The following is a 27220-nucleotide window of genomic DNA, read 5'->3' on the forward strand; positions in this document are numbered from 1 at the left end:
GAAACATGGATCTGATCAGCAAGCCCCGCAGCAAGTCCGGCGTGTGGATGTACTTCGGGCTGAAGGCGGACAAGCGCGGCCAGCCGCTCAATTCCGACGAGGTCATCTGCCGCTTGTGCAGGAAAGTCGTGCTCGCCAGAGGGGGGAACACCACCAATTTAAGGAGCCACCTGAAACGTCGACATCCCGCAGATTTTTGTGAGAGGACTTCCTCCAAGATCCCGGGAGTTTTACTCGAACATCCAGGTACATTTCAGCCAAATTCAGTGTTTTAAATGTGATGGGACGTGAAGTGGCCTGTGCATCGATATTCTGTGTTCCAGCCTGCAGCCAGACCCATAAATCACACATCCTGCGGTTAAGAAGCGCCTTAAAGGGGGTTTTACACTTCTGCTAGACTTGTTGAACTCTTAATTCCAACTCCAAAAGGGACATAACAGTGTTGGGACTTTGTAATTGCAGAAAAATCTGTTATTTACTGAAATTAAATATTAAAAGATGATAAGAAAAACACATTGTGTTGCAACCACTTAGAAGATGACCTGGGGTTTGATCCTGTCTGCATGTGGTGTCCACTGGTGTCATTTATGTGTGGATCTGAACTGTATCTGTAGAGTTTATTCAGCTTCTCTGCTCTGGTGAGAAAGCTGCTGCAGAGGTGTGACTGTCTCATTCACAGAAAAGAGAATACTCACTTTGCTCTTGAGCTAAACCTGTTTTTAAAGTTAGGGTAGGTCATTCTATGCAGTTTCCATCCCAGTAAACCTTTTGTAAAATTAAACGATTACCTCTTCCTGATCCGTTACCTGCCCACCATGTGTGACTATACTGGAAAAGAGCGAGACCTCCAGGTTTTTCTTTAAAGGAGCTTGAGGCTCCTTTTAAGAAATGAGACTCTCTAGCGCCACCCTTCACCACGACGGCCGTTGGGGGTACTGCAGCCAACAGTGAAGCCGGCACGGGAGAACGGGGAGAACGCACATGCACCGTCATGTGACGTCACATCCGCAGGACAGCGCGGGAAATTCCGGTCACAATTGCAGCACATTTTGCAGCACACAGCCTGTTCAAGGCAACGGAGAGATACGCTAGAGGAAACATTATTTTTGGTTTGGAACGCTTCATCTGACATTATTACTAGAAAACTTAAAAAAGTATACAAATGTTTTTCATAAATCCTGCCTCATGCTCCTTTTAAAGGAGCTGGATGTAAGAGCAATAATAAAATGAATCATAAAATGACCCCGATATGTCAACAGACATTTAAAAATCATGTTAATTTCAAATACTTATGTCACTGACAACAGCACTCAAGCCAGGATATTCCAGTTTAAAAAGAGGAGTTGCAGCCCTCAACTGATGTTTATGTTGTCATTTTTTGTTTTGGCCTGAAGCTCCACCCTCCACCTATCTCCCAATCACCAAGTCAGTATTGTTTCTGAAGCTCCACCCTCCACCTATCTCCCAATCACCAAGTCAGTATTGTTTCTGAAGCTCCACCCTCCACCTATCTCCCAATCACCAAGTCAGTATTGTTTCTGAAGCCCCACCCTCCACCTATCTCCCAATCACCAAGTCAGTATTGTTTCTGAAGCTCCACCCTCCACCTATCTCCCAATCACCAAGTCAGTATTGTTTCTGAAGCTCCACCCTCCACCTATCTCCCAATCACCAAGTCAGTATTGTTTCTGAAGCTCCACCCTCCACCTATCTCCCAATCACCAAGTCAGTATTGTTTCTGAAGCTCCACCCTCCACCTATCTTCCAATCACCAAGTCAGTATTGTTTCGGCATCCGGGTTGCCAGCTCGGCTCTAATTATGGCAGCCATGGCAGCCTACGTTCCTGCTGCATTCTGCAGCCTACCTGGCAACCTCTGGTCGGGGGGAGGAGGGGGAGGGTACACGCCGCTCAACAATATTTTGAAAGTGACTGCAGTACCAGTTTTGGACATTTCTTACAGACGGCTCCTTTAATTATCAACAGAAGTGACATCCATAAATTGCTTACCCTGCTTTTAAATTTAAAATCATAGCTGTTTCTGGAGGTCTGTGTTGGTGGAGCATGTGGCCCCATAATGGCCCCAAAGATACAAAGTCAGCTTCAATATATAGTGTTTGGCACAGTTTAAGTGTTTCACAATTCATTTAATTTGGCAAAATTCTGGTATGTCGGTGTATTTTTGATCCACTTCAAATGTTGTCTACGCTAGTTTGAATTTCAGTTTTCCTCGCAAATGTGTATTAATCAAGACAGCATTTGTTTTTGTTTTGTTTTTACAAATTGGCAAATTTATTGAATTAAAGTTTCAATGTGGAGTTTTATCTTACAAATGTGAAACTTTTGTCAAAAAAAGGCCTTTCCCCATTAAGTGGTTCCCTTCCCTGTTGTTTTGTCCCGGTTGTGTTTTTGTTTTGTTTGTTCTTTTCCTGTTTTTTTTCCTGTAAAGCAACCTTGGGGAAGGTGCTATATAAGCGCTATATAAGTGCAAGTTATTATTATTATTATTATTATTATTATTATTGGTTCATAAAAATTGTGTTGATAAGATCAGACATTTTCATGTTATGTTACACACTTGAATTTAGAAAAGTAGGAAATTTAGAATCGATACATATATAAAGTCAGAAGATCAGTTTCTTAAAAATATTTCACATTTTTATAGTCAGAAATTTTCAATTTTTACTTACATATTTGTGAATTTATAAAGGAAGATATTTTGATTTTCTCACAAATTTGTAAGTTCATAAAGCTGGAAATTTAGAGTTTTGTGTTGCAACATTACAAGTGTGTAAGTCTGAGGGTTTTACCCCCCATGTCGTAGTATTTTTTTATTTTCTTCCTTATATCCTCTCATAGGCCGCTATGCTTCCTAAAGAGTCTCAGCAACGTTCAGTTTAAATTTGACCATTATGTTCATACATCATTGTTACCAAGACTTGGTAGTTTTACCAAACAGGAGACCCCGAACATAATATTACAGGGGGGTCCAGAAAGCTGGAACCGTCTCTGTGTAAAATGCAATTTGACCACTTTCGGGTGAGATATTAGGATAACATTTGTCAAAAGTTCGGTGCGTCCGAAATGCCATACTAAACAGTATATACTCAAAAAGTATACTTTAGTTCGGCAAACTTTTGAGTAAATCAGTAGTCTGAATTAAGTCGGACGTACTTCCTGCTGTTGGGAGGAGGGGGAGTTGTTACCATGGTAACAACTTCTGTCACAGCAGCAGTAGCAGCACTGCTCTGCTATTTCCTGTTTATCCTGGCCCAAACAAGATGACATTATATAATATTATTATATACGAATATTATTATACTTAATATTATACTTATGACATATACGTATCATTTAGCAACCAAACACTGTTGCATTGCATTGTGGGAAGTTACTGCTTAGCTAGTGTCCATCAATCCATGGCTGCGTCCGAAATTGCATACTTCCACCTTAATGAGTATGCTAAATGAGTATGTGAGATTTTTTAGTGCGTCCGAAACATTAGAACGTACTCAATAGTATGCTCTATCCATACTAATTCCGGAGAATTTTTTTAGTGTGGATTGATGGACACTAGCCGAGCAGAAACCTCCCACAATGCAATGCAGCGGCGTTTGGTTGCTAAGTGATACGTATATGTCATAAGTATAATATTAAGTATAATAATATTATTATATAATATTAATATTATAATATTCGTATATAATAATAATAATATTATATAATGTAATCTTGTTTCGGCCAGAATAAATGGGAAAGAGCGCTGCTACCGCTTCTACCGCTGCTACCGCTGCTGTGACACCCCCCCCCCCCCCCCCCTCCCTACGGCAGGAAGTGATGTGTGCGCTCTTAATAGTACGTCCGAATTAATGCACACTACTGATATTTACTCAAAGGTGTGCAGAACTTAAGTATACTTTTTAGTATATACTTTTTAGTATGGCATTTCGGAATTCTCCGGAATGAGTATGGATAGTACAAACTATTGAGTACGTACTAATGTTTCGGACGCACTAAAAAAATCTCACAAACTGTTTTTGCATACTCATTAGAATGGAAGTATGGGATTTTGAACGCAGCCAAAAGGTTGTTCCTTTCTGCTTGCTGCAGATCTGTTGACAACAGGACCTGGCAACCCGAGTCGTCCTACGGTAACGTCGTCGGTCGACGGCTAAAGACGTAAAAAGCATAGAAACACAGCGGATAGAAGCTGGAGCACGAACCCACAGGCTCGCGTTGCAGTGACTCTGTGATGCGTATAGTGATTTATTCAGGACTAGACGCTGATACCGGGCAGGTGTGAGGCTGACACCCCCCCAGACCCCCCTCTCGGTCCGCCCTGCCCCGCGCTGTCCCGTCTAGCCTCCGCAGCTCTGGCCGCGGCCCCGCAGCCCCGCCTGCAGCGGTCAGCCCGCACACGGACCCGCACACGGACCCGCACACGGCCCCGCAGCCATGGACCTGGTCAACAAGCCCCGCAGCAAGTCCATGGTGTGGATGTACTTCGGGCTGAAGGCGGACGAGCGCGGCCAGCCGCTGAACGCGGACGAGGCGGTGTGCCGCCTGTGCAGGAAGGTGGTGCTGTCCAAGGGGAACACCACCAACCTAAGGAGCCACCTCAGACGCCGCCACCCCGCACACTTCTTTGAGATCAACACCTGCGCGACCCCCGGAGCTTTGTCTGAGCCCCACGGTACATTTACAGCCGAAATCTGCCGTGTTTACAGCGCTTTGCACGGGCTCGGATGTGACGTAGCCTGCATGTGTCGATACATTGATGGTAACGGGACAGCCTGCAGGATAAAGTTAACCACTTTAGGTCTGATCAGGGGTAATAGTCCCCATCCTCGGGGCACGCTCCTTCACTATGCGTTTTAATCCCCACCCCCCCTTTATGGGTAGTGTGTTGTGTATTTTATCTTAACATCACTGAGATTTACGACAGACATGGTCATGTAAATATTTCTCCGGGACACAATAATCTCTCAACGAGGGACCTTTCCACGCATGCGCAGAGGCGGGGAGAGTAACTGTTTTACGACTGCAGTATCACGCCTTGTTGCCATGGCAGCATCGATTCAGACCACAGACCAATACATCCATGCCACAGACGCACTCAGGCTTTTCCCTATTCATTCATTCAACAATCAATATTTTATGTGACTGCCTTTGTCTCTTTGGGACTCTATATTACATTTTTAGTCCTGCACAATATTGAACATTTGAAGCCAGAATCGATAACTGATAATTGACTACTTCTGCATGCCTTTGTTTAAATTTTAATGTAATCTGTATGTATGTATGTATGTATGTATGTATGTATGTATGTATGTATGTATGTATGTATGTAATTTCTGGCATCTATTCCGATAACGATAAAAATGACGATAAAAAAATACCAATTTAACTCCACCCTTTCAACTATAAATCTATCTCGCTGTCAGATCCGCCATGTTTGTTACACAAAAACCTCATCAATGGGAATTTATCTTTCTTTCTTTCTTTCTTTCTTTCTTTCTTTCTTTCTTTCTTTCTTTCTTTCTTTCTTTCTTTCTTTATTTCAGGCTCATTTCCTGCCTTCTTTTTTCCCTTCCTTCCTTCTTTCCTCCTGCTCTCTCCTTCCTTCTTTTTTTCCTTCCTTCTTTCCTCCTGCTCTCTCCTTTCTTCCTTCCTTCACGTACGTTGTGCGTGGATTTAACGCAGAACCATAAATCAGTTTTACACAAAAACGTCATCAACAGGAATTTATCGTTTTTACCGCGAGATGATAAATTCTTACCGTGAGGAATTTTTTTGACGGTTTATCGTGAACGATAAAATATCGCCCATTCCTAATATATATATATATATATATATATATATATATATATATATATATATTCTTCCAATACCAACCGATGATGTATCTGTGATGGATGTCAGGCATTCCTGCTCATTTTCCGATAACATTTCCAAACAAATGTGGGAGATCATGACTAGTCTGAGTCGTAAGCCAGAAGATTGCAGCATTTTTAGATGTTTCACATTTCTTTTAAACCTGAAAGAGCTTTAACCGTTTAATGCATTGCTGCCTCAGGGCCTGAACATCACTGATGTCCTTTACTGTTTTTCAGCCTTTTCCCCCAGCACACATTCCTTCAGAGTGTTTTGAGGACACACACTGCACCTATCTCACCAAACCAATCCCTCCCCAGGTGCTGACGTCAGCCACGAGGACCTCTTTGAGGACATCCCGTTCCTCCAGGCCACTGCCAACTCCAACTATGTCCCGGACGCGGTGCTGCCCCCGGGCGAGCCGTGGCTGTTCAGCGGGCCGCCCCGGGCCACGCTGTCCCTGCCCTCCTGCCTGTGCCTGTGTGAGCAGGGCGGCTCCGGGGCGGCCGGCCCCGGCTGCTCCGGAGAGGACCGGGTGGAGCTCAAGGTGTACGCCAAGTGTCAGATCCAGCAGAGCGTCATGTTCGGACCCTTTGTGGGAGAGGTGTGCAGGGGACAGATGCCGAGCAACCTCAGATACGCCTGGGCTGTGAGTAGAGCCGTCTCGTCACACAGGAACGTTGTTGTTGATTTTATCGGTGGAGCTCGTCCTGACGTGGATTTGTGCCGGCAGACTGACTCTAGGTCGCCCCGGGCCGCGTCAGTACTGGCCTGTAGTTGTGAGGGTTTGCACCGGCAGCTAAAGAAAATGCCAGGTGACCGTTTGTGGTCAGATTTCCTGGCTGGTTCCCAGAGTGCATCAGGTTTTACTTCTGCTTCTCTTGGTGACTAAAGGCTCAGTTATGGTTCTGCGTCAAAATGACGCAGTGCCTATGGCGTGTGGTTTGGATCGACGCAGAGGACACGCCGTCACCTGCGCCGTCACTGACGTGCACCTCCGGAAAATTGTAACTACGCGTCGAGGAGACGCAGACCACACGCAGACAGAGAGGGCTGTGATTGGTTCGTTTGAAAGCGAAGCATTTCCGGTTTCCGGTTTGAATCAGTAGTGATCTTCCAGGGCTCTTTTCTTCGTTTATGTGTGATTTTTTTTGTTTTTGTTTTTTGCACAATAGTTGTCCTTATTTCTTTGATTTACTGTGACCGGAAAAAGTCGGATAAACCATTCAGAAAAAGATCGCTAACTAGTGGCCGCGGGGGGTACTGCACCGCGACCAAATGGAGAGACGGAGAAGTCTGAAGGGTTCAGCACGGCGTCACGGCTGCGGCGTGTGCTCTGCGTTGGTGTGACGCAGAACTATAACTGAGCCTTAACTCACATCCACATACGTTTGTTCTCTCAGATGTAAGTCGCTTTGGATACAAGCGTCTGCTAAATGACAGTGTTATTATTGAATCTCCAGCTTAAACTGTGTCCTTTGAGCCATGCCCCGTAAACTTGTCACCCGATCGGCCACCGTTTGAGTCTGAGATGTGAAAGGGCTGAAGACCGGTCCCCTCTGGGAAGATCAGCTGGTTCCACATTGGGTCTGTGTGTTGCTCACTGGTTGGCCCTAGTGGGACCCAGAAAGATGCAAATTTTGGGCGCAGGTCCATTTATCCCCCACGCTCCTGAGCATAGCGCAGAGCAATTCACATGGAGCCCCCACTGGGCAATCTCTAAAGGCTGGATTATGGTTCTGCAAAAAATCGATGCCGAGCCTACGCCACAGGTTGCGCCGCGTCGCGCACCCGACGGCGCATGCCACGCCGCGCCTGACGCGCACCTCCCACAAATTGTAACTACGCGTCGAGAGGTCGCAGACCAACACAGACCAAGAGGGCTTTTTTGGAGGCAGTGAATGCAGCATTTGTAACCAGGCCCACGGTACTGATGTCACAGGACACGGTTGATGGTTCTCAGGGAGGAAACTGATCCAACGCTGCCACTGACTGCAGTTTTCATCTTCTAGATTTAGATGTATGCAGAGCTGAATGTCTGAGTTTGACTTTAATGTTGTATTTGTGGTTTGAAAGAAGTTTCCCTTCAACCTCCAGGTCAGAGATGAAGCTGCATTTATGTTCCTGGATGCTTCTGACGAAAACAAGTCCAACTGGATGAGGTAAGAGTCTGTGCTGCATCAAAGCCCCCCCGCCCCCGTGATGTAAAAGCTGCTCACCGTGGGCTCTGGGTTGCAGGTACGTCACATACACGAGCGTCGAGGAGGAGCACAACCTGGTGGTCTTCCAGTTTTACCGTCACATCTACTACAGGGTCTCCCAGCCCATCTCCGAGGGGGCCGAGCTCAAGGTCTGGATCGGGAAGGACTACGCCTCGCTCCTGGGTCTGGGGACGGGTGAGTGGAGGCCTCCTGACTCAGGACTCCCTTCTAAAGCTGCTTTCGTCAACAAAAATTATGACTAAATATCGTCGTCAACGGACCTTTATCACCTGAGGAAAACGAGACGTGACGCAACGAAAATAATGGTCATGTGACGATAACGATAATTAAATATATAATGCAATATTGTAGACGAATAAAAACAAGACTAAAATGTAGATTACAAAATAAAAACTCTGCTAAAATGTGTCTTCATTTTCGTTGACCAAAACGAGACGAAATGTTCCAACAAAGTAATAAACATCCATGTTTTCAGTAGTTTCTCTGGTTTAGTTCTGCTGGGTGACGTTAGTCCTCCATCCCAGTCGCGGGGAATCAGATCCAGAAGATGCAGCTGCAGAGTTAGAGGCTGATGCCGTTAACGCAGAGCTCTAGGTTCACGTACATTAAAAACAAAGTTACAGAGAGAAACGCTGGGATCTGCTCTGGGGCTGGAGAAGAAGAAGAACCATCTTTGGATACACTTTCTTACATAGACGTGGAAAAGAAAACCCCATGTGTCGTCGAAAAAGAAAAAGATGGGAAGAAATGTGGAAAAATAAATATGTTGTAAAATCAAATTAGAGTCTTCTGTATCTGGAATGAATGTATTCTTGAGTCTATGAGGTAATAATAATATAATAATTAAAGCTGCAAGCAACGATGAACGGGTCCTCGCGCATACAATTAAACAACAATTAAAGGTCAAGGACTCAAAACGAAGTCCGATGACACCACCCATGACTCTTTATGTCAAACCATTCAAAAAAATATGGCAGAAAGTAGGAACTATCAAATATGGACCAATCAGATGAAGGGGGGGGCGCGCTTTTTGGCGTCTATTGTCACCATGGTAACGCTTTTGACTGAGAAAAGTAATGTGCATCGTTGCAGGATGGAGACGCACATTTTGATGTATAACACACCTGGGTGCACGTTAAGGTTCAGGCGAAGAAGCAGCCGAAGAAATGGCATAAATTGCGTCAAAATTACACGATTAATTCAAAACGGCCGACTTCCTGTTCGGTTTCGGCCATGGCACCAAGAGACTTTTCTTTAAGTTGCGACATGATACAGGTGTGTACCGATTTTCGTGCATGTACGTCAAACCGTATTGTGGGGCTTGAGGCACAAAGTTTTCTAAGGTTCGCTTGTTGAGCCATTTTGCCACGCCCATTAATGCAAACCATGAAATATCAAATTTAAACAGGCCTGGCTTGCGTGCAAAATTTGGTGACTTTTGGGGCACGTTTAGGGGGAAAAAAGGCCCTCCTTTCGTCAGAAGAAAAACGAGAAAAAAAAAATTCCTACAGAAACAATAGGGCCTTCGCACTATCAGTGCTCGGGCCCTAATAATAATAATAATAATAATAATAATAATAATATAACCTTGTTTGAATTGTAAAATGGGTTTGGCTAAATCCAATCTTTGACTAAAACTAGACTAAAATGGTCCTGGACAATTCTGACTAAAATAAGACTAAAATGCTCAGACTTTTAGTCGACTGAAACTTGACACGACAAAAAGGAGAATGAACGTGACTAAAACTAATAAAAAACTAAAATGAAAGCTCGACCCAAAGACTAGACTAAAACTAAAATTGAAACAGGCTGACAGAAACAACACTACTCCCTTCCCCTTTCACCAATTCCTCAGCTGGTGCGTTTGGTTGCAGGTGACAACATGAAATGTGAAATCGGAGAGAAGGAGGAAGTGCTGCGGCTGCTGCAGGACATCCAGCTGGTGACGCTGCCGGAGCCCAGCAGCACGTCCCTCTGGTCCGACAGCAGCCAGTCGCAGAGCCCCATGCCCGTCATCAGCGACGTCACCACCGTGTCCAACTCGGAGGCGGCCAGCGACCCGGGCGGGATGGCCAGCCCCGCCTTCCCCTCCACCTGCCTCATCCCGCTGCCGTCCCCCAGCACCCTCGTCACGGACAAGTACGACTTCCTGCCCGGGACCGAGAAGCTGCTGAGCAACCCCAACCTGCCCCTCAACAGCCCCTGGCACTTCTTCGGGCTGGAGCCGGGCCCCACGGGCCGGCCCCTGGACCGCAGCACCGCCGTGTGCAAGCTGTGCATGGAGCGCGTGAGCTGCGGGGGCGGCGCCGCCGACCTGCAGACACACCTGACCAGCAAGCACCACATCAAACCCCGAGAGACGGCCAAGGACCGCAGCATGAACGCAGGTAAGAGCCCGGCAGCGACAAACAAAAATAAAAACCTTTCTCCCGTTTTTACACTCACAAAGACTCCTAGTGTGCCTGAATGCCCCACACGAGAAATCCTCGTTGTTTATTGGTCAGACGTAGAAGTGCAACTACAGGAAGAAGATCCTGCGTTGGACCGGCGCTTTGATCCGTCATATTAATCTGATTTATTACGCCCTTCTTTAGTCTGAAACTCAATTAGAAGCTCCACAGAAGACTGTTTCATGTTCAAATGTCAGTTTCATTTGAAGGAATATTAACGTACATTGTCCAGCTCTTGCTGCCTCCCGTTCCCACTGTTAGTAAACATTTGCCAAGGTAAGCTTGGATTCTTGTTTTAGTCGTCTGTTTGGGACAACTGGGAGTTGCTTTATAGCGCTGTTGCCCTGTTCTCACGCTACTTAAGATGCTGCTGCAGATTGCCAAATCTATTTGAGCAAACGGAGGTCGTGGGATGATTTTAGTCCCATCTGAATGCAGATCTCATTCATTTGGTGATTTGCAGGTAATAATCGTCTTCAAAAAGTCTTCTAGTTGTGTTTTGTGCCTCTTTCCCGGCACAATTATAACAGCTGAATAATAATAATAATAATAATAATAATCCATTTTATTTATAGAGCTTTTAAAAGATCTCAAAGACGCTTCACAGACACAAAGTTAAAACATCGAGATCAAGAAAATTAAAAACGACAGAATAAAAAAAGATAAGAGATAAAAGATAAGATGAAGGATAAGAAACAAATCACACATTAAAAGCTGTTCTGAAGAGGTGAGTTTTGAGATGCGAATATAATATATACACAGACATATACAGGATTTATATATATATATATATATATATATATATATATATATATATATATATATATATATATATATATATAAAATGGAAGCGTATTGCATTCACTTGACAAAAAAAAATCTGCTCTGTTTTTCTGAATTAACGAGATAATTATCTCAGAATTCTAGTCGATAAACTAATAACAAGACTATCTATATAACTTAAAAACAAGAGTATCTCCCAATGTTTCAAACCGAAAGCCAAATAAAACTGGATTAAACTGGACAGGCGGGACATGTTTGCTTCCATGAAATCCAGCTCTCAAGTGAATGACAGCTTCTTGAAAGTTATGAGGTATCTGGTTAATTCAGAAAAACAGAGCAGAATTTTTTTCTCAAGTGAATGCAATACGCTTCCGTAATAAATATATATATATATATATATATATATATATATATATATATATATATATATATATATATATATATATATATATATATGTATATGTATATGTGTGTATGACTGTCTCAGCAAAATTAGAATATTGTGATAAAGTTCTTTATTTTCTGCAATGCAATTTACAAAAAAACAAAAATGTCATACATTCTGGATTCATTACAAATCAAATGAAATATTGCAAGCCTTTTATTATTTTAATATTGCTGATTATGGCTTACAGTTTAAGAAAACTCAAATATCCTATCTAAAAAAATTAGAATATTCTGGGAATCTTAATCTTAAACTGTAAGCCATAATCAGCAATATTAAAATAATAAAAGGCTTGCAATATTTCAGTTGATTTGTAATGAATCCAGAATGTATGACATTTTTGTTTTTGTAATTGCATTACAGAAAATCACAATATTCTAATTTTCTGAGACAGTCCTGTATATAATAAATCCTGGAGTATTAGTTGCTACTTTTTTCCTGCACTTTCAACACTGAGGCTTATAATGCATGGTGTTTTTTTTAATTGGTCTACTATTTTCGCGTCAAAAACAGTAGACCAATAGGATTGATTGGGAGTAGTTCCAGCGGTCCAATGAAATCGTGCGACATATCCCGTTTACTTTCCCAGTAAAAGACCGTCTTGTAAATCAGTCAGGAGTATCAGACACGTTTTATTAGAAACAGCAGAGTATCTTTGGTAGTTTTCAACCTCATCAACATGGATGACACGCGCAGAAAAGCGTACGACGCGGCTTTTAAACTAAAGGCGATCCAGCTGGCTCTGGAAGTGGGAAACCGAGCCTCGGCGCGACATTTCGGCGTCAACGAGACGATGGTGAGGAAGTGGCGCCGCCAGCGCGAAGAGCTGAGTCTGTGCGAGAAGACGAGGAAAGCGTTCAGGGGTCACCCCAGCAAGTGGCCCGAGCTGGAGGACTGTCTGGAGGCCTGGGTGCAGAGCCAGAGGGCGGCCGGCCGCCGCGTGTCCTCCGTGCAGATGCGGCTGCAGGCCAAGGCCATCGCCGCGGACATGAACATGGCGGAGTTTAGGGCCGGGCCGTCCTGGTGCTTCAGGTTCATGAGCCGGAAGGGCCTGTCGGTCCGCAGGACGGCAGCTCCGCGGCCGCACCTGCAGCTGCAGCTCCCTCCCCACCAGGAACAACACACCTTCAGTGAGTTTACGAAAACTAATGCCCCGATGAGGATGATATAAATAATTTATTTTTCTAAAATTAGAGCGTGCGGCTTATAATCAGGTTCGGTCTGTAGTCCGGGGTTGTGCCAAAAAGTGATTGCCTGCCAGCGGGGGCGTCAATTGGGTATGGCAAGGTCTGGCAGCCGCCACACTTTGGCTTCAAGGGTATAATGTAAATGTTTTTTTTTTTTTTAAATACATTTATGGAATTACTCTGTGTCCATTTGTATTGATTATTCTATTACTTGATACATATAGAATAATTACAAATGCAAATCAGAACAACATGATCGATTTCACTAGTTATTATACACTTCAAAAACTCAAAATCTTAACAAGAATATTTGTCTTAGGTTTCTAGTTAAAATGTTTAATTTTTAGTAAAAAAAAATCTCATTACATTTAAGACAAGACTCAAAAAACAACCATTTTCACCTGTTTCGAGTAGATTTTCACTTAAAATAAGTGGAAGAATCTGCCAGTGGAACAAGATTTTTTTGCTAGTAATGAGAAGATAAATCTTGTCCCACTGGCAGATTTTTCTACTTATTTCAAGTGAAAATGTACTTGAATCAGGTGAAAATTGTCAAATAACAAGTTATTTTTCTGGTGATGAATCTTGTTTTAAGTGTAATGAGATTTTTTGACTAAAAATGAGACATTTTAACTAGAAATAAGACAAATATTCCTGGTAAGATTTTGAGTTTTTGCAGTGAGCGAGACTGCATTGGAAAAAATTCCAATTTTCTTAACCACACAGATAAGCTACATAGCAGACTTCTGTGATGAATATTTGCTGGACGTGTTGTAGGGGTGGGCGATATGACCTAAAATTAATATCACGGTATTTTTCATCTTTTGAACGGTGACGGTATAATATCACGGTATTTTTTGGTACGTTTTGGGAGGAGTAGCCTGTCCTGTCCCTTTATGTGAATAAGGTTAATATTTTTATAATATAATAAGTAAATGATAGTATCCTTATCAAAAAGAGACATGGGAGAGTATTATGCATTCTCAACATATTTATTTGGCAAAAAAACCTAAAGATCTTACATATATATATATATATATATATATATATATATATATATATATATATATATTTTTTTTTTATATTATATTTATTTTTATTATATTATATTTTAAATATTTTGTAAACCTGTCTTAAAATCTAATACTGGACCTCGGTTGGGCTGGTTGGACAGCGGGTGGTGGAAAATGTCCCTTAATTTTAAATCCAAAACTTGACAGGTTTATGCCATGAGTATTCATATACAGTAATCCCTTGTTTTTCGAGAGGGTTACGTTCCAAAAAGAACCCGTGATAAGTGATATTCACATAGTAGCAACCCTTTTTTTTTTATAATTATTATACAAAGCTTCAAATTGCAGAGTTCAGCACCGCCTCGCACGTATTCCACTGCTGTTCTGAGCCGCTCCATCCCGACTCGCGCTGCAGCGTCTTTTTCTTCTAAAGCCCGCGGTACAGGTGTGTTTTTTCGAGAGAAGAACATGGTTATGGGTATTTTTTTTGTCACTCTTTTTTTCTTCTGGGCAAAAAGATTCTTTTAAACCGACATTCATTAATTTTTTCTCCATCTTGAAGTGGGTGACTGGTATTCCAGCAGGTTGAAACAGCGCTCTGCGCTCCGCTCTCAGCTGCCGTCAAAGACCCGCCCAGCTCTACTTCTGATTGGCTAGTGTTAGTTTGGTTGAGCCAGAGCTGCTTTCCTCTCATTCCATTGGTAGACGAACTCGGTTGACTCAAACTTTTTTTTCTCTCTCAAACCCTTTTTTTTTTTTTTTTTTTAAAGCAGTCAAACTCGCACGCCGAGAAAAAAAACTCCGTACGCCGGAGATCCGGCACGGTGCCGGAATACTTTAAGCCCTGCATTTCTTACTACTCTTGTCGTAAGGTGTAGCAGCAGTAAACTATGCCTGCATTGAAAGCTGTTTAGTCTTGGGACCGCTGGTCCCGCTGGTGCTGCAGCAGCACCAGCGGGACCAGCTGCTGGTCCCACTTGCGCTGGTTTTGGCCCGGGTTGCCTCTTCATATTCACGGGCGTGCGTGTTTTTTAAGTGATGAAACAGGTTGCTTGTGTTTCAACCTCTTGCTGTCACAACACGGCAGCAAACCTTGCATATCACCGACGTTTTTAATGCCTTATTTAGGCTTATTATTTTATAATTGATTTATTACGGTATTGACGGTATTGCAAAATCCATGTCGTGGCGCAGTTTCACACCGGTGATGACTATGACACCGGTGTACCGCCCACCCCTAACGTGTTGATTGATACTCTAGCTCAGTTCTGTGACTCGTAACCTTGCCATACCTTAGCTTCGACTGAATTGACGCCACTGCCTGCCAGAATCTGATTTCTTCAGATTTCTGGCCGCGGGAGCGCGCACAGCAGCCCGTTGAGTGACAGTGCTACAACGTCAGATTTTCAGATTATGAAGCTCAAGAATGAGATCAAGTCATATTTAGGCAGAAACAACTTTTCATTAACTGTATTTGGCCTTCATTCAATTTTTGGCAGGTGAAAATGCCTATTTTGTGTTGTAATGGTCCTTTAAAAGAGTTAAAAGCAATCCTGTGAGCTCTAGTGTTTATATTATGAAGCTCAAGAATGAGATCAAATCATATTTAGGTAGAAACAACCTTTCATTAACTGTATTTGGCCTTCAATCAATTTTTGGCAGGTAAAAAGACCCATTTTTAGGGGAGATTCTGGCAGGCAATCACTTTTTGGCACGACACCGGAATTCGAAAAAAGAAAATGACAGCTCTTATTAACATATATACAAATTTTTTTTTAAAAGTGAAAGGTGCAGCAGTATGAGGTAGACATGGTTATTGAAAGGTGCGTTGTTACAGCATATGATTGTGGTTATTACAAACCGGATTCGGTTGAAGTTGGGAAATTGTGTAAATAAAAACAAAATACAACGATTTTGAAAATCCTTCTCAACCTATATTCAATTGAATACACTACAAAGACAACATATTTAATGTTCAAACTGATAAACTTAATTGTTTTTTACCAAATAATAATTAACTTATAATTTTATGGCTGCAACACGTCCAGTAGAAGTTGGGAAAGGTGGCAAAAAATACTGAGAAAGCTGAGAAAAGCTCATCAAACACCTATTTGGAACATCCCACATGTGATCAGGCTAATTGGGAACAGGTGGGTACCATGATTGGGTATAAAAGGAGCCTCCCCAAACATGCTCAGTCATTCACAAGCAAGGATGGGGCGAGGGTCACCACTTTGTCCACAACTGCATGAGAAAATAGTTGAACAGTTTAAGAACAACATTTCTCAAAGCAAAATTGCAAGGAATTTAGGGATTTCAACATCTACGGTCCATAATATCATCAAAAGGTTCACAGAATCTGGTTAAATCACTGCACGTAAGCGCCACAGCCAGAAACCAAGACGGAATGACCGTGACCTTCGACCCCTCAGACGGCACTGCCTTAAAAACCGACATGAGTGTGTAAAGGATATCACCAAATGAGCTCAGGAAAACTTCAGAAAACCACTGTCAGTAAATACAGTTCGTCACTACATCAGTAAGTGCGGGTTAAAACTCTACCATGCAAAGCAAAAGCCGTTTATGAACAACATCCAGAAACACTGCCGGGTTATCTGGGCCCGAGCTCATGTAAAATGGACTGATGCACAATGGAAAAGTGTTTTGTGGTCTGATGAGTCCACTTTTCAAATTGTTTTTGGAAACACTGGACGTCGTGTCCTCCGGACCAAAGAGGAAGTGGACCATCCGGACTGTTATCAACAAAGTTCAAAAGCAGCATCTGTGATGGTTTGGGGGTGCATTAGTTCCCATGGCAACGGTGACTTACATTTCTGTGAAGGCAACATAAATGCTGAAAAATACAGATTTTGGAGCAACATATGCTGCCATCCAAGCGACGTCTTTTTCAGCAAGACAATGCCAAGCCACATTCTGCACGTGTTACAACAGCGTGGCTTGAAGAAGTTGTCTCTAGGATCTTTCCAAAGACCAGAACATAACCCCTGAGCAATTATTACATAAACAATGGCAGGTAAAAACTCCCCTAGCGGGAGAAAAACCTTAAGCCAATCAAACAGTGGCAAGGAAAAACTCCCCTTTAGGAGGAAGAAACCTGGACCAGGACCTGGATCATAAGGGGGGACCAACTGGGGTGTATATGTGTATGTATGTGTGTGTTTAGTGATATTATATAAAATTAGCTTCATCCAGCACATGTATCCTAATAATGATATTTTTGGGGGGATACAAATAAAGATCAGTCAGAATTAAGCTGCACATAGAGGCCTATAATAAGCAAGAAGCCCAGATCAGAAAGCTCCAGCATCTTTCAGTTTACCGTTACCATGACAACACAGGCATGCACGTCGTTTTCAGGTTTTTTTCTCCAAATGTGACAAGCTTGTCATTGAGGTCTTAACTGTGCAGTATTTAATCGGGCGCTGAACATCAGCGCTGAAAGTTTGTGTTGATTAAATGTGCATTATTTGAGGTCCCGAGGTAATACTAGCCTGCAAGGTCACGCCGTGCAGCGCTCGGAGAAAGGAAAACAAAAGTCATATACAGAAAGTCCAGTCTTTGTTTAGATTTGAGAAAACCCGTCAGCTGCAACATGATCAGCTTCCAGTTATGCTGGAGCGTGACCACATTCAGCCTGGCGGTAACGACCACCGCCGGGTCGCTGCACAGTCCACTCCACATTGTTTTCCCAGAATGCAGGAAAAAAGCCTTGTTTTTAACTCTTCTGGGGTCTTTCAAAGCCCCCGGTTAATACGCAAGAGACCGACATCTTATGAAGAATTAAGATAGAAGCTCAAATTATTTGTTTTGTTTGTTTTTAGTTAAGGTTTCTGTAGTATTACAAAAAATAAGGTGTTTATCACACTTATTTTCTGTTTGCTTTTTAGAACTAGGTTTTTAAGTACAAAAAGAAGATGGTGTGCATAAATGTTCTTTCAATACTATTTATAAAAAAAAATAAATAAAAAAAAACTCTTTACCCTCTGAGAGACAGTTAAATCCAGATCTAAAACTGGATTTTGTATATTCTTTATGACCCAAGAGACGACTTAACCCAGCTTTTAGCAGTCAAAGTGTTGGGGGCAGTACTCGAGTTGTAAAAACAAATCAGGGGGGATGGTGGATTTTATCATATGGGGACAGATAATTTGTGCTGATTACAAATAATATAATATATTACAAATAATAGCAGTGACCAAAACAGCTGCAGAAATACTGCAGGAATGACATAGCAGCAGTTAAATGCAGCCTTCTGTAAGCTTTAAATATCCACTGGGCTTACATCAAATACATCAAAACACTACAATAAAAAACACTTTTCTGAACTTATCAATATGACTCTGTCCTTCACAGGATAAGTAACATGGATCACTGCAAAAACTCACAATCTTAACAAGAATATTTATCTTATTTCTAGTTAAAATGTCTCATTTTAGTAAAAAAAATCTCATTACACTTAAAACAAGACTCATCACTGGAAAAAATAACAATTTTCACCTGTTTCAAGTAGATTTTCACTTGAAATAAGTAGAAAAATCTGCATGTGGAACAAGATTTTTTTGCTTGTAATAAGAAGATAAATCTTGTCCCACTGGCAGATTTCCCTACTTATTTCAAGTGAAAATTTACTTGAAACAGGTGAAAATTGTCAAATAAGTTATTTTTCTGGTGATGACTCTAAATGTTGAAATAGCAGTAAAACCACATTCATTGATGAAATGACATAAGGGATGGAAAGGGGGGATGGCAGTTTTACAGGGGGGAGGATTTGGACCGTTTTTATTTCAGGGGGGGATGCCATCCCCCTCATCCCCCTCGAGTACTGGTTGTGGGTTTCCAACTGGATCCAGTCTAATGCAGCCTCCATGTAAACAGTAGTGACGTGAACGTGGACTGTGACCGGGAGATGAGATCGACAAAATCCGATTTTTTCCAGAGACACTTGAACGCCTCACCCTGGCAACCAACACAAATCGGGAATCTTTCCCCCCAGCGCGTCACCGCGAGCGTCAGCCAGTCACATCGCAGCGAGCCGTGTGACGTAGGCGCGCCGGAGGACGCGCGCTCCCGCGACGCCGTGTGTTTGGTCGGTTTGGTCCATGGATCTATTCCGCTTGACGCGAGCATGTCTGCGGTGTGGAAGTTTTTCAACGTTTCTGACAAATTCTCCCGGTTCGGGATCTGTCACATCTGCAGAGCGAGAGTAAGCCGCGGGGGACAAGAAGGACGATCTTTCGGGACCACCAACTTAATCAAACACTTACAATTGCACCACCCCGTCCAGTATGCCGAGTTTAGGGCTAACAAAGGTAACGGCGGAGCAGCGCTCTTCCCGCGAGACTTGCGGGGCCGCGCAGGTCCACTCCTGCACGAGGTCGCCGGTCCGATTCCCGGGGGACACTTTATCTGAGGATAGCGTTGCTCTGCGTGGAGCACGAGATGCTGCTCTGCAGTAACAAACACAGTCCTGTTACACACACACACAAGCACTTACACTATTGCACACACACACACACACACACACACACACACACACACACACACACACACACACACACACACCCATCATCCTACTCAGTCATTCATCTGTTCGCTTGTTCTTTCAATCTACAATTGCCTGATGAAAACAAAAGCCACAAAGCAGCAAATATATTGGAAAAAAAATACATATAACTTGTTTTTGTTTTTTTATTTATGTAAATATCTGATTCGTTTTGCTTTTTTTTTTGCTTTTAAAATATAGAAATCCATAAAATCCTGATCATGTTATAGTTTCTCAATAAAACAAAAATTTCACCTGCAGACATTCAAGATGTCCGGTCAACATCTGCAAGACTGGGGACTGCAGGTAAATAACATAGTCTAGGCAGAATTTCTGAAAATGTGCTTATTTAAAGTGCTGAAGGCATTTTGTGAATATTTATGATATAGGCTACAGTAGTGATGCACCGAAATGAAAATTTGTGGCCGAAACTGAAACCGAAAATAATAATAAACACTTGGCCGAATACCGAACAATACCGAACATGGTTCTTCGCAGTTTTTCATTTATTTTGCCAATGCTTTCACCATTGCATAAATCAAATACATTTGATTTAGGCATGCTTTTAAAAGAAAAAAAATATTTTACAAAATTACAAGGTAGAAAACATTTGTTGAACATAAAAAACTGAACATTTTTTAATTTCCCAGCATTTCTTAAATATTCCAGCAGACATTATACCAGCAAAGAACAATAACTTAAAATAAATAGATTAGCAAAATACATTTTTTGGCCATCTTTGAGCTTACGTTAGGCTTAACTGACTGAACATTGTAACATAGGCCTTAAAACAATAAAAATGCATTAAAGCCTCAGAGTTTTTTATCATTTCAAATGATAAATCAAACCTTTAGTGCTGAAAGACTTTGCAGATGTGCCCCCTCTAGATATTTGAGCAGAACATTCATTGCAAACAGCCTTCTTGTATTATTCTTTGCCACTCTAAAATACTTCCACACTGCTGACATGTTTGCACCACTTCACTCCACGCTCTTCCACGTTTGATTTTGTCATCTAACCTGTAATAGATTGATTTATGTTGTTTTGGTTCCACCTGCTGGTGAATGTTAGTTAAATTCTTATGTGGTTAGTTTTGTTTGGCCAACGATTTATGTTTGTGGTGCGCAACCATTACGGGAGCGTTATGTGGTTAGTTTTTGGTTGGCCTTATATTACAACGCTGTTATTAATTGTTCGTTTTTTTTCCCACTTATTCCACCGAACACCGAAAGTGTTTTTTTGCCATTTTCGGCCGAACAATTTCGGTTACCGAACAATCGGTGCATCACTAGTATTAAGGGGTGCTGAATAAGAATACGAATAAAAATGTACTTTTTGTACATTTGTTTGTACATTTGACCTCAAAACAAAATATAAAGTAAATGTAGCCTGATAATATTATTATGATTATTATTATTACTATTATTTTTTATTAATAATAACTGGGTAATTATTCATAGTTAAAAACAACTATTTTTGCAATATCTAAGCATTTTCTTCACATTACATCTCAAATCTGAATATGGCATCGAATTACCCGTGTAGGAAAACTTACAAAAGTACATCTAATTTATGTTTGTACCTTGTTTAGTCAAAAAGATATACCGAAAAATAGATTTCAGCCTTGCAGTTGGATTTCTCAATTTTGAGGCATTTTGGGACATTTTTGAGCTTCGTATACAGCAGATTTGGATTCAGCACCCCTTAATACCCCTAGAAATTTTGTCAGTTATAAATATTCGCAAAATGCCTTCGGGGTTCTGATTTTGTGAAAATAGACCCTGTCTAACAAATATAAGAAATAAAACACGGGAGATTAAAATGTTTTGAAGATATAAAGCAGTGAAAACTGAGGTAACAAATAAAAATAAATTGCACGTGGAGCTGCCGGTTTGATTTCCTTCTGGCATTAATGGCGCTGGTTCCTGTACCTGGTGTGGTGTTTGGTTCTGAGACTGACCCCTCCCCGTGTTTCAGGTCCTCCGCGGAGCCAGACCTCGCAGGCCGCCGGCGCCCTGGTCTCCACCTCCTCCCCGGTCATGCCGGCCCAGGTGACCAACGCCATCGCCACCTTCCTGGTGATGGACCTGCAGCCGCCGGCGCTGGTGGAGGGCGAGGGCTTCCGGCAGCTGCTGCACGCCCTGCTGCCCTCCTACAGGGAGCTGCCCGTCCCCTGCCAGCTGCACAGCCTCCTGAGAGACCACCACATCCGGGGCAAGGTGAGCCTCTCCCACCTGCTGAGGAGGAGGAGCGTGGAGGCCGAGCCCGAGGACTACACCGCTCCCATCGAGTTTGAGCCCCGGAGGCGCCGGCAGCCGTCCGGCCGTCAGAAGGGAGGCTGCCACACCGTCACCTTGAGCGTGGACGTGTGGCTGCACAGCTGGCAGGGCAACGCCGACCAGTACCTCACCCTCTGGGCCCACTACATAGACGACCACTTCAGTCCTCACAACGTGGCCCTGGCCACCCAGAGGCTGGTGGAGAGCGGCGAGTACGAGCGCGGCCTCCAGGCGGTGGAGGCGCAGGTGAAGGTGATGATGCAGGAGTGGGGGATCTCCCACCCCAACCTGGTGCTGCTGGGCGTGGAGGGCCGAGGCCGGGCGGCGCTGCGGCCGGTGAAGGGCGAGAAGGGCGTGGAGGCGGCGGGGGGCCTCCCTCACCCAAACTCCACCACCTTCCCGGACCGGGACGGCTCCCTGTCCCCCGACGAGACCAACGCCCCGGAGCACGGCCACTTCAGCGAGGGCCTCGTGTCCGTCCCTTGCTTCTTCAGAGCGGCGCAGGGCTGCGTGGAGGAAGTGATGTCGCACCCGCTCGTCCTCAAGGCTCTCGGCCAGTTCCAGGAACTGTTTTCCACCGTGTTCCTGGCGTCCAGCCAGAGCAAAGGCTCGCAGCAGCACCACGCCTGGAGGCTCCTGCAGGGCCTGAGCAAGCAGGAGCGGGGCAGACTCAAGTCGTGGGCTCACAGCCGGCCCACCTGGAACGGGCTGTACCCGCTGCTGAGCACGCTGCTCCGACACAAGGCCGCCATCTGCGACACAATCAAGGAGATGACGGGGGAGGTCCTGACCAAAGAGGAGGCCGTCTCCGACGCCGTCTCCCCCGGCAACTGCCACACAAACTCCCCCACAAACCCCCCCTCCGGGCCGTGGTGGAAGTGGAAGGTGCTGGAGGAGCTGTGTTCGGTGCTCAAACCCCTGGACGTGGCCTGCCAGACGCTGGCCCGGGAGGCCTTCCCCCGCCTGTCCCTCATCAAGCCCATCCTCACGGGCCTGCTGTCGCGCCACCTGGTGTCCCGGCCGGGCGACTCCTCGCTGCTGCTGAAGGAGGTGAAGAGGACGATGAGGCGCAGCTTGGCGGACTGTTACGACGGCCCCGCGGTGAACAGGGTGCTGAGCGTGGCGTGTTCGCTGGACCCCCAGTTCCACGGCCTGGGCTTCATGGAGGAGAAGGTGAGTGGGTTTATCCTCCCGGTCCTGTTCTAAGCTGCCGTAACCGGAGCCGGGGCCTCGTCACATCACATTAGGGCTGGGCGATATGGACCAAAAGTCATATATTGGAGTTTCCCCCAAAGCATTATAGCATCTCTGTTAGCTTCATTTTTTTCTGAGACAAACCCTTAAAAAAACAGTCAGTTTTAATACAAAGCCTCGTGCCAAATGTCACACAGGTTCCTTTGTTAACAGAGGTCTGCACAATATCAACATGTATAAAACAAATGAAATAAAAATAAACTGCCTGCATATATAGAATAAAAATGCTTCTTGAATAAAATAAAACAAATATCCCTTTCCTGCATAACAATTAAATTCAAATACACTGTGGAATTAATACAATGTAGACAGTAACAGGCAGACTTTTCCACTGAGGTTGACAGTTGTGCAAATAACAAAACATTTGTGCAAATCTCAAATAAAACATTCAAGTCAATTTGTCACAAAATAAGCTATATCAAAATCATTAAAAAAAAAAAAAAATGTATATGATATAAATGATATTGTCTCGTACCATATCCAGTTTGAAAATATATCGATATATATTAAAATCTCGATATATCGCCCAGCCCTACGTCACATGTTGGCGTTAGTCCCACATTTTTGTGTAAAAGTATCACAAATCTGCTGATCGTAGTGGGTCTTGGTCTTAACACAATCTCAGACCAACAAACGTGAAGTTTTTCACTGTACCGTTATTAATTAAATAAAAATGAACCCAAAAAAAGGGGAAAAACGTCCCAGCAAGTTGGTCTCGATCACCCGAGGCCACGTTAATTCAATTAAATTCAATTCAATTGATGAATAATCATGTAGCTTCTATTACAACAGAAGTTGTATCTAGGATCTTTCCAGAGACCCAGAACATGACCCCCCCAAGCAATTATTACATAAACAATGGCAATTAAAAACTCCTATTGGGAGAAAAACCTTAAGCCAAACAGTGGTCAGAAAAACTCCCCTTTAGGAGGGAAGAAACCTGGACCAGGACCTGGATCATAAGGGGGACCTCCTGCCGGAGGCCAGACTGGGTAGTTAAGAAGAGTGGAGCGAAACTCCTCCACACAGATGTGAGACATTGAACGTCACATAGTAAACAACTGACTGAAAGTAGATCTGCATACTGCTGAATTACTACTGTTACAATCGGGTCACATGACGAGTGGATTTGAAGCTTCCTTTTCTCCGTACAGTGCGTAGCCATGTTGCCCGGAAGCCGACGGGAACACGCCCACAATGTGTGGTTTGGTTTAGCCGACGCCGGGTTAATACGACCAGCCGGTTGCCGGCGGTAACGACGTTTACGGGTGAGGAAGGGATCGTAGCCAGCCATTGGCTGAGCCGACTGTCGATCAATCATATTAGAAATTAATGTATTGCCTTATCAACTCTCCTGGCGACGTTTTGAAAAGGTTCACCCCCCTCAGTCGTCATGAAATCAAACAGTTTTTTAACCGAGCTGTAAACGCATTTATTTCTGCTCTAAAGTCTGGTTTCATGTGGTTTTTTGACTTTCTCTTCGTTCATCTAAGGTCGTGCCAAACACTAAGGCCCAGTTCCAATCCCCCCCTACTCCTACTTTTCACCTCTACCCCTAAATTTTGCGCGTTCCCGTGAGGGTAGTGGTGTCCCAATTCCTCTTTGCATGTAGGGGTAGTGGCCGTAATGAGGCGTATGAATCTACCCCTACAGAGCGAGGGTTTTCAGATGCTGACTTTGCGACAGAGGGCCTGAGAAAATTTCCCAGAATGCTTTACGTCATCATTTGCAGACTGAATCACAAAAAAAAAAACATGGTGGACATTTTTTTTTATTTCTTAGTGAATAAAATCAATATTTTGAGTTAGTTTCTGCATAAAAATGCGTTTTGATTACATTTCTAGCGAGAAATATATATTTTACTTTCATAATATTCACTCAGTGAATGTACATAATCACTCGTTTCCCTGTTGTTGCAAAGATCTCGCAAGAATAAAGGCTGATTTATGGTTCCGCGTTACACCAACGCAGAGCCTACGGCGTAGGTTACGCGGCGATTTAACGCGGAACCATAAATCAGCTCCCGAGCCGGCAGGCTGTTCTCATCCCGAAAACGTCGGATCAAATTTCTTAACAGGCGTTATTTGGATAAACTGAGCCCAGGTTGGGGATCTTAACGGTTATTTTTACGCCTGAAAAAATATTAAACTTAATAAAGTGGCATATTAACAGCGCTACAGCGGAAATTAAAACAGCTTTTAGCTCTGGGCTTCCTGATATGGTGTGACGTATGTGCAAACGTAACTACGCAGTCGCTTACGTACCCGAACGTAAACCACGCAGGAAAATTACAAGGGCCCTACGCCTGTGGCTTCATTTTTAGGGCTAGTGGTAGAAAGTAGGAGGTGTATTGGGATTGGCCCTAAGACGCTCTAAGATCAGATGACTTTTATTGCTTTCTTACAAAAAAGACAGGATTAAAGACGGGGTACTAACCTCCTCCTGTGACCGTGACTCTCCAGAACCGGCTCTGAGGACGAGCCGGGTCATTAGAACCCGGGAACGCCGTTTAAAACCTGTGTTGCTCCTGATGTTGCAGGAGCAGACGGCCACGTTCACCTGGCTGAAAAAGGAGGCTGTGAGGATCGTGCACGAGGACCGGAGGTGGGCGCCCAACACGCCCCGGCCCAAGAGGAGCTCCTCCCCGGAGTCGCCCGAGGCCGAGAGCGAGCTGGTGCGGAGGAGCAAGCGCCTCAAAGAGTGCCCGCCCATCAACTTCGCCGAGGTGGCGGGCGAGGTGGGCGGCGACGAGGACGACAGCGACGGCGGGGAGGCGGACGGGGGTGAGGCGGCGGCGCCGGGCCCCCAGGCCGGGCTCTCCGGGATGGAGTTCCTGCTGGGAGACCTGTTCTGCTCCACGTCCCGGAGCCGGCAGAGCTCCGTGGAGGAGTCGGTGGACACGGAGATCTCCGTCTTCAGGGCCAACAAGGGCCCGGCGCTGCGCGTGGAGCCGCTGCAGTGGTGGAGGACCCAGGCGGGCCAGTTCCCGCTGCTGGCCAGGGTGGCGCGGGCGTACCTGGCCGCCCCGGCCGTGGCCGGCAACGCCGCGCAGGACTTCGTCAAGGAGGAGGCGGGAACCAGCCAGGGGAACCGCTCCAACATCCCGCCCGAGAGCCTGGACGCCATCCTGTTCCTGCATCACAACCGCATCTCCATCACGGACGCCGCGCAGGCGGCGGCCGCCGCCGCGGCGAGGGCCGACGACAGGAACAGTTGGGCTGAGAAGAGCCTGTGATCCAACTCTGACCTGTAACCGGTGCAACCCTCGCCCACATTCAAACCCGGCTCGGACCGTTTGTACGGCTGCATATGCAACGCATGACTCGGGCAGAGCGGCGGCGCGGCCGGCCGGGGGGGCAGAACCATCGCTCTATTTTCAGATATGAATAAAAACACGACTGTTTTATACAAATGTGGTGAAAGTTTGACTGAAACTTCAAGGTTTGACATGTAACTTTAGAGCTGTTTCCAAAGTCCAGGAGAGTTTGAGAAGGACCATGACGTTTTTCTTTTCTTTTTAACTACTGATTTACGTTTAACTTGTGTGTGGTAATTACCTCGTAGCTGCTAGTGCCTTACCTTTGTTTCAGTAGACACATAGGACCATCACCCCAACCCCACACCCCATTTTTACTTCCTTTTTTTTCTTTTTTTAAGAGTTCAAATTGTTCAGAAAAAAGTTTCCAGAGAAAGTCTCGGCGGGCGTGTCTTGTGTGTAACTGACCATGTGCCTTTCCTGTTGTATTATTTGTAATCTAGTGTTATTGAGCAGAAGATTATGAAGTCCATGCTGTGATGTTGAGATAATTACAACTAAAAACGGCGCAAATGGATGAGATTGATTTGGGAACTTCCGAATAAGCAAAGGAAAAGGTAATTTTCCTCCTTTAAGATAATCCACGCCCTGGTCAGACGTGCTCGAGTCTCCCTGGGCGCCGCTCTTTGCAGCTCTGGACGTTTATTGGCTCCTATCCGCCCGTTTTTTTAAGGTTTTGTGTGAAGTGGACGAGGGAGGAGTACGTCGTACTTTGGCAGGTGACATCGGTCAAGTCTGGTATATTAAAATAATTCATTGATTAACAGCCAACATGTTTCTCAGAATGAGGCAAAGCGGAGTTATTAAAGCGCCACCTAGAGACACGAGGAGATGG

General features: G+C 44.3%; 1 protein-coding gene across 3 annotated transcripts; it reads left to right on the forward strand.

The window, feature by feature from the left end:
• Positions 1-27074, forward strand: LOC133446598 (uncharacterized). 3 transcript variants are annotated; one of them, XM_061724666.1, is made up of 8 exons: positions 1-246; positions 6194-6522; positions 7971-8035; positions 8112-8269; positions 9970-10482; positions 19798-19842; positions 21514-22988; positions 25609-27074. In XM_061724666.1, exons 1-8 carry the CDS (start codon positions 6-8, stop codon positions 26302-26304), a joined length of 3522 nt encoding a protein of 1173 aa, XP_061580650.1. In that variant the 5' UTR covers positions 1-5; the 3' UTR covers positions 26305-27074. The 3 variants fall into 3 exon arrangements, with proteins under 3 accessions (XP_061580650.1, XP_061580667.1, XP_061580659.1); XM_061724675.1 differs by lacking the exon at positions 1-246 and adding an exon at positions 4226-4692; XM_061724683.1 differs by lacking the exon at positions 19798-19842.
• The last annotated feature ends 146 nt before the right edge of the window (positions 27075-27220 follow it).

Source organism: Cololabis saira, chromosome 1, assembly GCF_033807715.1.
Source record: "Cololabis saira isolate AMF1-May2022 chromosome 1, fColSai1.1, whole genome shotgun sequence".
Taxonomy (NCBI): domain Eukaryota; kingdom Metazoa; phylum Chordata; class Actinopteri; order Beloniformes; family Belonidae; genus Cololabis; species Cololabis saira.